We start from the raw sequence: 14,780 nt of genomic DNA, 5'->3' as shown, positions 1-14,780 counted from the left end.
AAACCAACCCAGCTAGCACCTTGATCTTGAACTTCCAGCTTCCACAACTATGAGAAACCAAATGTCTGTTTAAACAACAAAAAAAAGTGAAAAAGAAATTAAGACAATACCAGATAAACAAAAACTGAGACAATTCACTGCTAACAGACCTACCCTATAAGAAATACTATCAGGAATCCTTCAGGGTGGAATAAAAGGACACCAGGCTAACCTGAATCCATATGAAGAAATAGAGTACTGGTAAAGATGAACTATATAGGTGAATATAAAAGCTAGTACACATATTTTTGTTGGTATCTCTTTTCTTTTCCTATTTGATTTAAAAGACAGCTGCATCAAGTAATAATTATCAGACTACATAGATGAGCTTATAACGTATAAAGATGTAATTTGTATGATAATGATAGAAGAAAGAAAAGGGGAGGCAACGAGGCTTTACTGGAGCAAAGTTTCTGAATAATACTGAAATTAAATCACTATTAATCCAAATTAGATTGCTTTAAGTTAATATGTTAATTGTAATTCCTAGAGTGACCACTAAGAAAATAACTCAAAAAATAATAGTAAATGACAAAAGAATTAAAACGGTGCAACTAAAAAATGTCTAATACAAAAGAAGGCACTAAGGAACAGTGAACCTAAAAGACCTAAGGCATATAGAAAGCAACACGGTAGACATAAATCCTACCTTATCAGTAATTACATTAAATGTAAATAGACTGAAATTATACAATATCTCCATATAAAATTACTCAACATATACTCCTCTAGTTTTTATTACTGTAGTTTTCAAGATGTTGAAGATAAATATAATTATCATGGCCCAGATTTGATTTTTTAAAAACTTTTTATTATGTAAAACTTCAAATATACACAAATATATAGAAAATACTAAAATGAACCTCATATACCCAATATTTAACTACAAAAATCATTAACTTTTGGTTGGCCTCATTTTATCTATACTCCCCAACCTACTTGCCCCTACCCTATGTTGGATTATTTTTTGAAACAAATCCTAGATATCATTTAATCAGAAATGAATGATCTGCATACATTAGAAATTAATAATCTGGGCCGGGCGCGGTGGCTCAAGCCTGTAATCCCAGCACTTTGGGAGGCCGAGACGGGTGGATCACGAGGTCAGGAGATCAAGACCATCCTGGCGAACACGGTGAAACCCCGTCTCTACTAAAAAATACAAAAAATTAGCCGGGCGAGATGGCGGGCGCCTGTAGTCCCAGCTACTCGGGAGGCTGAGGCAGGAGAATGGCGTGAACCCGGGAGGCGGAGCTTGCAGTGAGCTGAGATCTGGCCACTGCACTCCAGCCTGGGCGGCAGAGCGAGACTCCGTCTCAAAAAAAAAAAAAAAAAAAAAAAAAAAAAAAAAGAAATTAATAATCTGCATTTTGAAAAAATGAGATATTCATTTCAAAGCTATATTATAGAAAGGAGGAAGATATATTAACATCAGAAAATAGTAACTAAATCTAAGTTAAATTTAAGAAGCAATGCTATAATTTATTAAAAGTCCCAAAGAAATGTGAAAAATCTGAACAAAGCTCTTTTCAATCTAGTTTTCATTCCAATCTCTTGTTTTCACCTGTTTGTCTGCTCAGGCGTCCATCCTATTTTTGACCTAGTTAGTGAGGTGGTATTTGATGATTCACTTTTTCTTGTCAAAGAATCATTATTATTCAAAATTTGTTCCAATAGTCTTACATTTCCTGAAATAGAAGAGATGTAGTATCATTTTCCAAATACTAATTCATTTATCTTGTATATAACATCTCATATATTCGTATTCTGGCCTAAGTTAGCTTCCTATGATGATTATCTACTCAATTTATAGCCTACAAACCAGGCGTGGTGGCTCACGCCTGTAATCACAGCACTTTGGGAGGCTGAGGCGGGTGGATCACCTGAGGTCGGGAGTTTGAGACCAGCCTGACTAACATGGAGAAACCCGTCTCTACTACAAATAGAAAAAATTAGCTGGGCATGGTGGTGCATGCCTGTAATCCCAGCTACTTGGGAGGCTGAGGCATGAGAATCGTTTGAACCTGGGATGCGGAGGTTGCAGTGAGCCGAGATCGCGCCATCACACTCCAGCCTGGGCAACAAGAGCGAAACTCCATCTCAAAAAAAAAGAAAAAAAATTTATAGCCTACAATGTAGCCTACAATTTAGGCTATAAATACACTCATCAAATAAAACTAAATATTTATACCTCATAAAAACTATACCGCAACCAGGTGCAATGGCTCATGCCTGTAATCCCAGCATTCTGGGAGGCCGAGGCAGGAGGATTGCTTGAGGCCAGGAGTTTGAGACCAGCCTGGGCAACAAAGCAAGACCCTGTCTCTATAAAAAAAAAAAAATACATAAACAAGTAAGTAAAAGTTTGAATTAACAGAAAAACCCCTAAATTTATTTCCATCACAGAAAAAAGGAATTTGAGAGTGTCATCATTACAAAGTCCAGTAAAATAGATGATTTGTACAAATTAGTAAAGAAGAGATTTATCTATTTCTTCAAAGTACCAATTAAGTGGATCTATCCTTTAGCCTTGTTTGTATGTAGTAAGACTACATAGTAATTTTTGGTGTGAGGTTGCCTTCCTTATTAAAGATTTTATTATTTTGTGACTTTCTTAAAACTCTTTAAATGTGCCTAAGATAAGACTTGCATGCATTTAAATTATTCCAAGAATAAAAGTGTTTAGTTTAATATTTCACTTACTTTTGTTAGAAGGGGTACATTTTAAGACTGTAAGATACTATTTTCTTTTAATTTATTTCCATAGATTTTTGGGGAACAGGTGGTATTTGGTTACGTAAGTAAGTTCTTTATTGGTGATTTGTGAGATTTTGGTGCACCCATCATCTGAGCAGTATACACTGAACCCAATTTGTAGTCTTTTATCCCTCATCCCCTTCCCACCCTTTCCCCACAAGTCCCCAAAGTCCATTGTATCATTCCTATGGCTCTGCATTCTCATAGCTTAGCTTCCATTTATGAGTGAGAACATATGATGTCTGGTTAATACACGTCCCTTATGAAAGTTCCTGTTCTGTGTTAAAAAGTTCATATATGGCCGGGCACAGTGGCTCATGCCTATAATCCCAGCACTTTGGGAGGCCAAGGCGGGCGGATCACAAGGTCAGGAGATCGAGACCATGCTGGCTAACACAGTGAAACCCCGTCTCTACTAAAAATACAAAAAAATTAGCCTGGTATGGTGACATGCGCCTGTAGTCCCAGCTACTCAGGAGGCTGAGGCAGGAGAATCCCTTGAACCTAGGAGGCGGAGGTTGCAGTGAGCTGAGATCGTGCCACTGCACACCAGGCTGGGTGACAGAGAGAGACTTCGTCTCAAAAAAAGTTCATATATCAGCACTTTTTCCAAGTGAACATGGTGATAAATGTTGTTTCTCTACGTTTTATTATTGAAATTCACACCTAAAAACAATATGAGGAAGCACACTCTAAAAATGATCAGCCTTACCTTCAGCAAAGCATTGTTTTTTGTTTATTAATAACAAAACTTGGCCAAGCGCAATGGCTCACATCTGTAATCCCAGCACTTTGGGAGGCTGAGGTGGGCAGATCGCTTGAGCCCAGGAGTTTGTGACCAGCCTGGGAAACATAGTGAAACCCCATCTCTAAGAAAAATACAAAAATTAGCCTGGTGTGGTGGCGTGTACCTGTAGTCCCAGCTACTCAGGAGGCTGAAGTGGGAAGATCACTTGAGCCTGGGGAGGTAGAGGCTGCAGTGAGCCATGATCACACCATTGTACTCCAGTCTGGGTGACAGAGTGAGACCCTGTCTCACAAAAAATAAATAAAAATTAACAAAACTTGTTCATTAAAAGTTTAAGTAATAACCTGTAAGAGATAGAATAATTAATTATAAATGTATACCTCCAACTCCTTTCACGAGGAATCTAAAGAAGCTTGATTTTCCCAGCAAGTATCATTTAAAGTAAAATATTACAAATACAGATCCCACTTCAGTTTCTACTAGGCACAGAAAATCTCATGACAATTTCCTAATTTGGGATAGGTCTAGTAAAAGTCTCTATTACCTCTGTGACAGGACACTTCCATATTTTCTTTTTCTTCCAAAAGATTTTCCCTCTTTGATAGCTCATCATCCCTTGAAACAGGTACAGGAGCAAATCTGCGAGGTGCTGGTGTCTCCAAAGGAGATTTCTGTTTATCAAAACTCGTATCTTCAACTTCTTTTAAAGATGCTTTAACAGAAAAAATTTTTAAAAATTAACTTGCTTTTAAAAAGCTCTAAAAATTATAGCATATTACTCTTCCCTATACTTTAAAAATAAAGCCAAAATTATAAATTATTAACCAGTGTAGAGAAATAACTTCACCCCCATTAAACATCAAAAGAAATGAAGACTACAAACATTTTACACTTACATCTAGTAAATATGAATCTATATGATAATATTCAGAACTATTGAAGCAGTGATGAAACAGGAAGAGCCAGATACTTTTCATGGCAGTGAAAACTGATAAAGCATCTGGCAACAAGTATAGGAAGAATTAAAGTTTTATATAATTTAACTTAGTAATCTTAATCTTGTGAAATTATTATAAGGAAGTAACATAAAAGAAAATGTGCTTAAAATATGATGATGTTTATTACAGTATTATTTATGAAGACGCAAACCTAAAAACTGTCTGAGTATCTGAAACAGGATAACGGTCAAGTAGATTGTGAAATAGTTATTCAATAGGCCACCCTTTAGTCATTACAAGTTAAAATTATGAAGACAACTATATAAAATATGGCAGATGCTTTTATGTGCTAGTAAAAAAGGTATATAAAATGCTACAGTTACAATTATGTAAACACGATATATGCCCAAGAAAAAGCATAGAAAAATTAAGTTTAATTTACTGAATTTTTAATTTACTCATTTCTTTTGTTACTGTAACACATATACAAAGAAACAAATTCAATTTACAATCAATAAAATAGACACCTTTGTCATGAAAACTCAAGTTTAAGAAAAACAAAATTATAAGCAAGAAATTCTCTGGAATTGAGTTATGAAAAAAGTGTCCACTGCTATTGAAGGCACTCAGCTGGGTCATACTGAAACATGAGTTCTGGCCCTAGCTCTGACATCCTCCCTCTCAAGTCAGGTAACCTTGAGCAGGCAAGTCATACCATTCTATGCTTCATTGTCTTCTCTTCATAACTTAAAAAAGGACTCATATTACTTCACAACAGTTCTTTGTTGTTGTTGTTAACAATGAAGCACAGAATGGTATGACTTACCTTGAGCAGGCAAGTCATACCATTCTGTGCTTCATTGTCCTCTCTTCATAACTTAAAAATGGACTCATTACTTCACAACAGTTCTTTGTTGTTGTTGTTTGCTTTTTTGTTTTTGAAACAGCGTCTTGCTCTGTCACCCAGGCTGGAGTGTAGTTGCATGACCACAGCTCACTGAAGCCTCAACCTCCTGGGCTCAGGCAATCCTCTGACCTCAGCCTCCGAAGTAACTAGGACTACAGGCATGTGCTACCACACCTGGCTAATTTTTTTATTTCTACTTTTAGAGACAGGATCTCACTATATTTCCCAGGTTGGTCTTGAACTCCTGGGCTCAAGTGATCCTCTCATCTTGGCCTCTCAATGTGCTGGGCACAACAGTTTTGTAAGGACCACTCATTTACTGCAAAATGTAAAGCACCTTATAAGCATGAGCAATCTTTAATGACTGTAATACAACAATGTTCTAACAAATCAAGTGTTGAAAATAGTGTACTATATAGAGTTGTATATCATTAAAGGGATAGTCCCTCGATTTTCTTTAGTTCATTATTCAAATATCAATAACTTAGAAACACATTTATTCATTTATTTTAAATACTAAAGTTTTAACAAATAAGCTATGTATTCCTTTGTTAGGTAGTTGCTCTGACAGAATCAAGAAAGAGCAAATATGCAGTTTGTCAGAGAACAGGAGAACTGATTTATTTACAAGCATTTTTGTAGTAAACAAGTACATTTTTCCTAAATTTATAAGTGCTTCTGATAATTTATGAAGGTTATTAATTAAAACCACAGATAAGAACATAATCCATAATTTTAAAAAAATTCAAAATAACCTAAAAATTACTTGACGTAAAAAAAAGAACTCGTTTTATCTAAGACAAGGTAGCCTGAGAAAGAAAATTTAAAAAAAAAGAACATTAAAAAAAAACACCAAATAGTTTTATAAAACAAAAACTCCTATAAATAAATTTTATAAAACAAAAACTCCTACTGCTCAGGAAATATGTTTTCAGTTTATGCAGCACAAAGAAAATTCATAGCTGACATTTTTTATTCAGAGAACTACATATTTTTACCTTGTTTGGAAGCAAATGTGTTATATAAAGATGCATTACAGCTACCAAGATTAGGGTGTTCTGGTTTTACAGAATACTTTTCCACTGCTCTGGAGGAGGGCATACTAACAGGCTGAAAACTACTAGTCTTGAGTGCAGCACTAATAAAATGCGTCTAAAAGAAATAAGATTATTTCATTATTTTCAGATATCATTTGAAAGAGTTAGATGATAAAATACATTGAAACATTAGAGTTAAACATAATTTACTACATGCAATAAACAATGAAAAAATATATATTACATTGCAACTATCCACTATAGTAGCAGCAGCGATGCCATTGGCAAGATGTAGAATCACAAAGATGTGACTAAGCCTGACTCTGCTGTGTGACCTTAATCATTTTCCCTAACCATTCTAAACCTCAGTGTTGTTCTTTCTACCTTAGACATGGCTAAGGGGCCACTACAGCTGGCTAAGAGAAGACCAGGAAGGAGAGGCCCTTGCCCTAAACCTCTACTTGAATCAGAGAATTTTAAACCAAAACATCCTATCTTCTATATCCTAAATGGTAGGATTTTGTTCGAGGTCAAGGTTTGAAAATCATTGATAGTGAGTACTCAAATATCCATGCTTAGCAGCAGCAATAAAATATGTGTTTGTATATTAATGGAAACTACACTGACAACACAGTTTCCAGCACTATTTATTAAAATACCTGAAATGGGGCCAGGCACAGTGGCTCACGCCTGTAATCTCAGCACTTTGGGAGGCCAAGGCAAGTGGATCACCTGAGGTCAGGAGTTCCACCCGTCTCTCCTAAAAATACAAAAATTAGCTGAGCGTGGTGGCGGGAGCCTGTAATCCCAGCTACCCAGGAGGCTGAGGCATGAGAATCACTTGAACCCGGGACACAGAGGTGACAGTGAGCCGAGATGGTGCCACTACACTCCAGCCTGGGTGACAGAGCGGGACTCTATCTCAAAAATAAAATAAAATATCTAAAATAAGCAAGTATCTTAACTAATAAAACTGGTTTCAAAAGAGAGGGTTTTATTGTTTTGTTTTAATTTTTGTGGGTACATAGTAGGTGTATATATTTATGGAGCACATGAAATATTTTGATACAGGCATGCAATGAGTAATAATCAAAACAGAATTTTATGCCAGGCCAAGAAAAACTTAAAAAGATTCATAGTTCTACAGAATTTCTAAAAGTGTGTTGAGATCCCTCTACATAAAACAGATGAAACAGACTCAACTAATTTCATTTCATTAAGCATTTACTGAACAACTAATATATCTAGTATGTAACCAAAACTTCAACTCTCTCTGTAATTATAAGCTTTATAAGTAAGACATCTAAATTAGCAAAGATTCCATTCTTCTAAAATTAGAAAGTCATTAAGTTACAGATTTAGTTATGGAAGGACGGATGATGGCAGATAAGTACTTAGGACCAGTAGGAGTCTCTCCTTAAGGAATAAATGTGCTTTTCAAATGTGTCATCTCGTTTTATCCTGAACAACAGAAAATATTTTCTAGGTAAAGAAATTGAGGCTTAAAATAGTAAAGTTATCTATAAACCAACAGATTTATAGACTCATTCCTGGTCTCTCACTAGATAATTTGCTGCATACTCAATTTTAGTAATGCAGGGAGTACTTACTAAACTTTACTTGGTATGCATATAATCATTCCAATAAAATATTATCTTTGACCACATGAAAAGCTCAAGATAAACCGTGTTAAGTCTTGAAAATTATAGCAAATTAATGTCTACTTTATGATGATATATTAAGTATAATAAACTTATTTTAGTACATTCTTCTGAATTTTTGTCTTAACAAAAAATATGTAATTTAGAAAATCATTAACAGACATATACACATATGTATAGATATACATGTATATAGATATACAATATATATATATATTCGTCGCTGTTGTTGTTGTTGTTGTTAAGACAGAGTCTCGCTCTGTCACCCAGGCTGGAGTACAGTGGCACAATCTCAACTCACTGCAACCTCCGCCTTCTGGGTTCAAGTGATTCTCCTGCCTCAGCCTCCTGAGTAGCTGGGACTACAGGCATGTGCCACCACGTCCAGCTAATTTTTTGTATCTTTGGTAGAGACAAGGTTTCACCATGTTGGCCAGGCTGGTCTTGAACTCCTGACCTCAAGTGATCCACCCACCTCAGCCGCCCAAAGTGCTGGGATTATAGGGATGAGCCACCGTGCCCGGCCTGAATGTTATATTTTAATTTTTTAAAGTTTTTGAATTGCACAGTAGGCCAGGCGCGGTGACTCACGCCTGTAATCCCAGCACTTTGGGAGGCCAAGGCAGGCAGATCTCCTGAGGTCAGGAGTTTGAGACCAACCTGGCCAATATGGTGAAACCCCATCTCTACTACAAATATAGAAAGTTAGCTGGGCATGGTGGTGGGCATCTGTAATCCCAGCTATTCAGGAGGCTGAGGCAAGAGAATCGCTTGAATCTGGGAGGTGGAGGTTGCAATGAACTGAGATCTCACCATTGTACTCCAGCTTGGGCGACAAGAGTGAAACTCCATCTCAAAAAAAAAAAAGAAATTTCATATTAATTAGAAAAAAAAGTAAATTAAAACCAACGCATTTACAATGCTGATCATTCCTTCACTCACTCACTCAAAAAAAAAAAAAAAAAAAAAGTTTACTGAGTGCTAAGTAGCGTTCTAGGAATTAGAAATTCCAAAATAGGCTGAGCATGGTGGCTCACGTCCGTAATTCCAGCACTACGGGAGGCCAAGATGGGTCAATCACATGAGGCCAGTGGTCTGGCCAACACAGTAAAAACCTGTTTCTACTGAAAATACAAAAATTAGCTGGGTGTGGTGGCGCAGGCCGGCAATCCCAGCTACTCGGGAAGCTGAAACATGAAAAATCACTGAACCTGGGAGGTGGAGGTTAGAGTGAGCCGAAATCACACCACTGCACTCCAGCCTGGGCGACAGAGTTAGACTCCGTCTCAAAAAAAAGAAAAAGAAAAAAAAAGAAATTCCAAAATAAACACGAAAGTATGCTATCAGCTCCTTGTGAGGATAATGCTTTTTATAATAGCCCAGTGCCTTATTCTCAAAAGGCATTAAAAAATGTTCATTATTTTAATTAATTAAATGCAAAAGCAAATATGTACACCAGGTAGTTCTTATCCAAGGGTGTGCATCAGAATCATTATGAAGCTTTCAATGATTGCCAGGCACTACCTCAGAATCACTGGCTCAAAATCTCTGAAAGGCCTAAGTGTGTGTGCTTGTGAATGTGTATATGTGTGTGCGTGCGTGTGTGTGTCTATGTATGTGTGTATATACACAATTTTTTTTTTTGAAATAGGGTCTCACTCTGTCATCTGGGATGAAGTGCAGGTATATTATCATAGTTCACTGTAACCGCAAACTCCTGGACTCACGGTCTCCTGCAGTCTCAGCCTCTCAAGAATCTGGGACTACAGGCACATGCCACCATGCCAGGCTAAATTTTTTTTTTTTTTAAGAGATGAGGTTTTGCTACATTAACCAGGCTGATCTTGGACTCTTGGCCTCAAGCTATCCTCTCAGCTTGGCCTGCCAAGATCCCAAGCACAAATATTTTTATAAAGCTGTTCAAGTAATTCTAGTGCACATTTCCAGACTAAAAACTGCTGATGTAAACCAATAGTTGCAATGTGATATAAGCACTTAAAAATGTGGCTGTGCATGGCAGCTCATGCATGTAACACTAGCACTTTGGGAGGCCGAGGAAGGCAGATCACTTGAGGTCAGAAGTTCGAGACCAGCCTGAACTACATGGTTAAACCCCACCTTTACTAAAAATACAAAAATTAGCTGGGCGTGGTGGTGTGCGCCTGTAATCCCAGCTACATGGGAGGCTGAGGCAGGAGAATCTCTTGAAACCAGTTGAGTGGAGACTGTACCACTGTACTTCAGCCTGGGCAACCATAGCAAGATTCTCTCTCAAAAAATAAATAAAAATAAAAAATAAAAATGATATGAACAAAAATAGTGTAAAAGGAGGAAAAGCCAACTAGAGGGAGAGGTCTCACACAACTAGTAACATTTGAGATATAAAATGCAGAGTTACCCACATTACAGGAGAAGAAAGATAAGCAAATCATGATTTCATAACTCAAACTGTTACAATCTAATGAGCTACTGCAATTATCAATGAATATTAGCTGAGACAGCCAAATGATAAAAGATTATGGAATCTGTACTGGCTTTATTACAGATACCTGAATATCTATTTGTTGTTGTTGTAATTTTTCAAGATGCCTTATGTGCTGCTCCATAAACACATTCATTTGCTTTTCATGATCATGACAATGTAGTTTATCTTGGTTACTCTGAATGCTTGTTTGCTGCTCTGTAACACGTTGCAGGTGTTTATCAGTCTCCTGTAATTTACTAAGTAATTCTGTAACAGAATTGACTTTTGCTTCCAAATCACTCTGCACCTAAAACAATAAAAGTATTTTTAAAAATTCACATTATAGGATACCAAAAATATGTCTAATTACTAGAAATGTTATTTAAATCAATTGGCATTGAGAAGTGATCAAATTTGAGCTTATACTCACTAAATGTCTAATGATTTAATGCCTTTATTTTTAGAGTCACAGAAATGAAAGGCAGATGATAGCTATCCTTAGGTAAATGTTCCCTCTCAAAAAATAAATAAATAAATAAATAAATAAATAAATAAATAGGCCAGGCGTGGTGGCTCACGCCTGTAATCCCAGCACTTTGGGAGGCTGAGGCGGGTGGATCATGAGGTCAGGAGATCTAGACGATCCTGACCAACACGGTGAAACCCCGTCTCCACTTAAATACAAAATTAGCCAGGCATGGTGGCGCATGCCCTGTAGTCCCAGCTACTCAGGAGGCTGAGGCAGAGGAATCACTTGAACCTGGGAGGCGGAGGTTGCAGTGAGCCGAGATCGCACCACTGCACTTCAGCTTGGGCAACAGAGCGAGACTCTGTCTCAAACAAATCTGCCACAAAGAATTTTATGATGCCTAAAACAAGATACTTAAATGGAAATTAAAAAGAAGAAAACAGAAAAGCAAAGTAGCTTTTGATACTTTACTAACTTAAGGCTGAGTTAGGTCAGCAGCCTTGAGTTCTAGTTTTGGCTCTGTCAGTTACTCGTCCCAGACTTACCTGCCTACTCTGACCTGTTTCTCTGCTTCCCCATTTACAAAGTGACAGCTAAGGCATAGATTATCTCTAAGGTTCCTAAGGTTCCTCTAGCTCTCCAATAAGAATAACCGATTATCCAGGTTGCCAGGACCAAGGTGTTTCCCAGGATGTAGGACTCTCAGTGCTAAAACTGGGGAAGTTCTGAATTCGCTAGTGCCATCACAGTATTAGAGGGTAACTTTCACAATTCCTGAGAAGTAACACACAACCACAAATGGGAAAATGTTTTCAAATTGAAAGCAACAATGTTGCTAGTCTATAATTATATACAACCATTTATATAATCAGTTCTTAATAAGTACTTCTATATTTCACAAAGTAGTTATGAATATCTGGGAAGAAAAATATACCTTTATCAATGGAGCTGCGGTTGCAATGGCAGCAGCAGTTGCTGCAGCCACAGTTGTAGCTGAATCAATTCCACTGGGTGAAATTCTGGTCTCCTGAGTAACAGCATCCTTCTCTATGCCTGCATCTTCTAACAGATGTACCTTTACTTCCTTAACAACAGGCATGCTTTGAGCTCTATAAACAAAAAAGCAATAAAAATGTATTCAGTAAACTACATTGAACCATTTCAAGAAATACTTAACAAATGGTAATCTGCTAAAGGTGGTTTTGATTTTTTTTAAATTAAATCACCTATCAAACAAGGTCATTTGGTTAACAAAATTTATCAAGGTCCAGGTCACTAAGGGCTAAAGAAATAAGAAGATAATTCCTTGAAGGTAGCAATATTATTTTGGAAAATAAGAATTAAACATATGAAAAAGGTATAGCACAATTATAAAGATACATTATCAAGAAGTACAAGTTTAAAACACTCAGAAGGCTGGGCACGGTGGCTCACGCCTGTAATCCCAGGACTTTGGGAGGCCAAGGCGGGAGGATCACCAGGTCAGAAGTTAGAGACCAGCCTGGTTAACATGGTGAAACCCCATTTCTATTAAAAATACAAAAATTAGCTGAGCGAGGTGGCATGTGCCTGAGTCCCAGCCACTCACGAGGCTGAGGCAGGAGAATTGCTTGAACCCGGGAGGCGAAGGTTGCAGTGAGACGGGATCACACCACTGCACTCCAGCCTGGGTGACAGAGCGAGACTCCGTCTCAAAAAAAAAAAAAACAACTCAGAAAAAGCTCCAAGAATTAAAGTACCAAGCTTTACTCCCAAAGGCAGACAACCCAAGAAACACTATGGTTTTCTTTTTTCTTTTATTATTTTTTTAAAGACTAGTCAAGTACAGTAGTGAGAAGGGGAGAAAAAGTGGAATAAGTTTGGTCTGGGCCGGGTGTGGTGGCTCAGGCCTATAATGCTAGCACTTTGGGAGGCCAAGGCAGGTGTATTGCTGGAGCTCAGGAGTTTGAGACTAGCCTAGGCAACATGGTGAAACCCCATCTCTACTAAAATACAAAAAATTGGCTGGGCATGGTGGTACATGCCTGTAATTCCAGCAACTCGGGAGGCTGAGGCAGGAGAATCGCTTGAACCCAGGCAGCGGAGGTTGCAGTGAGCCTAGATGGCACCACTGCACTCTAGCCTGGGTGACACAGCAAGACTCTGTCTCCAGAAAAATAAAATAAAAAGAAAAGTTTGGTCTATAACTTATTGTGAACAATCCATTAAGATAACGTATTACTTCTAGACAAGCTGCTGTGGTTTTTAAATTATTGATAATTTTATCCTCCAAATATTTATATAAGAATTACAAAATTATTGGCCAGGTGCAGTGATTGGCACCTGTTATCCCAGCACTTTGGGAGGCTGAGATGGGCAGACAGCTTAAGGCCAGGAGTTCAAGACCAGCCTGGGCAACATGGCAAAATCCTGTCCCTACAAAAAAATTAGCCAGGCGTGGTGGCACACACCTGTAGTCCCAGTTACTCAGGAGGCTGAGGTGGGAGGATCTCATGAGCCTGAGGAGGTAGAGTGTGCAGTCAGTCGTGATCACTCCACTACACTCCAGCATGTGAGACAAAGTGAGACACTGTCTCAGAAGAAAAAAAAAAAAGAATTACAAGAATTATAGCACTATTGATGTACACTTTGTGACTATTTTTTCTCCTAATTTATTGAGGTATAATTGAAAAAAATTGTATATATTTACAATGTGATATTTTGATATACGTATACATTGTAAAATGATTACAGTCAAGATACCAGCATATCCATCACCTCATATAATTATCTTTTTATGTGATGAGAACATTTAAGATTTACTGTCTTAGCAATTTTCAAGCATACAATTCATTATTATTAACCATAGTTACATGCTGTACAGTAGATCTCTAGAATGTATTAATCCTGTTTAAGAGAAATTGCACCTTTTGACCTCTATCTCCCACTTCCTCCCCACCCCCAGCCCCTGGCAACTACCATTCTACCTTCTGCTTCCATAAATCTGACTTTTTCAGATTCCACACATAAATGAGAATACATGATATTCATCTTTCTGTGCCTGGCTTATTTCACTTAGCATAGTGTCTCCAAAAGGGATTGTTAACAATGCTGAAGAGAATTTTCTGAATTCTAGCTCATTTAGATTTACTTAATAAATGTCACTCAGGCAGGCCGGGCACTCCCAGCACTTTGGGAGGCCAAGGCGGGTGGATCACCTGAGGTCAGGAGTTTGAGACCAGCCTGACCAACATGGTGAAACACTGTCTCTACTAAAAATACAAAAAATTAGCCAGGCATGATGGCGGGTGCCTGTAATACCAGCTACTCGGGAGGCTGAGGCAGGAGAATCGCTTGAACCCAGGAGACAGAGGTTGCAGTGAGCAGAGATCGCACCATTGCATTCCAGCCTGGACAATAAGAAGCTCAGTCTAAGGAAAGGACAAGACAGGACAGGAAAGAGGGAGGGAGGGAAGGAGGAAGAGAGAGAGGGGGAGACAGAGAGAGAGAGAAAGAAGAGCAGAGCAGAGCAAAGCAAGACAGAAAGAAAGGAAGGTCACTCCATTTATTAAAATGTTCACAAAATACACTATTAAGAAGCCTGAATTAGCTGGGTGTAGTGCTACATGCCTGTAATCCTAGCACTGTGGGAGGCCAAGGCGGGAGGATTGCTTGAGCCCAGGAGTTCAAGACCAGCCTGGGCAATATGGCAAACCCCGTCTCTACCAAAAAAAAAAAAAAAAAAAAAAAAAAAAAATAAAAAAAAAAAAAACCCAGAAAA

The 14,780-nt window shown here is 37.9% G+C and overlaps 1 protein-coding gene across 7 annotated transcripts in view; it reads right to left on the bottom strand.

Annotated features, from left to right (window-relative positions):
• KIAA0586 (KIAA0586 ortholog) overlaps window positions 1–14,780 on the bottom strand; it is a 123,136-nt gene that overhangs the window by 92,497 nt on the left and 15,859 nt on the right. For all 7 annotated transcript variants that reach the window (XM_025392612.1, XM_025392613.1, XM_025392614.1 and 4 more), the window contains 5 exons: window positions 11,955–12,129; window positions 10,637–10,858; window positions 6,388–6,541; window positions 4,089–4,256; window positions 1,604–1,727 (listed from right to left, as the gene is read on the bottom strand). In XM_025392612.1, coding sequence (XP_025248397.1) covers window positions 1,604–1,727; window positions 4,089–4,256; window positions 6,388–6,541; window positions 10,637–10,858; window positions 11,955–12,129 — 843 coding nt within the window. The remainder of the gene's footprint in view (window positions 1–1,603; window positions 1,728–4,088; window positions 4,257–6,387; window positions 6,542–10,636; window positions 10,859–11,954; window positions 12,130–14,780) is intronic.

Source organism: Theropithecus gelada, chromosome 7b, assembly GCF_003255815.1.
Source record: "Theropithecus gelada isolate Dixy chromosome 7b, Tgel_1.0, whole genome shotgun sequence".
Taxonomy (NCBI): domain Eukaryota; kingdom Metazoa; phylum Chordata; class Mammalia; order Primates; family Cercopithecidae; genus Theropithecus; species Theropithecus gelada.
This window is presented reverse-complemented; position numbering and strand designations above follow the sequence as displayed.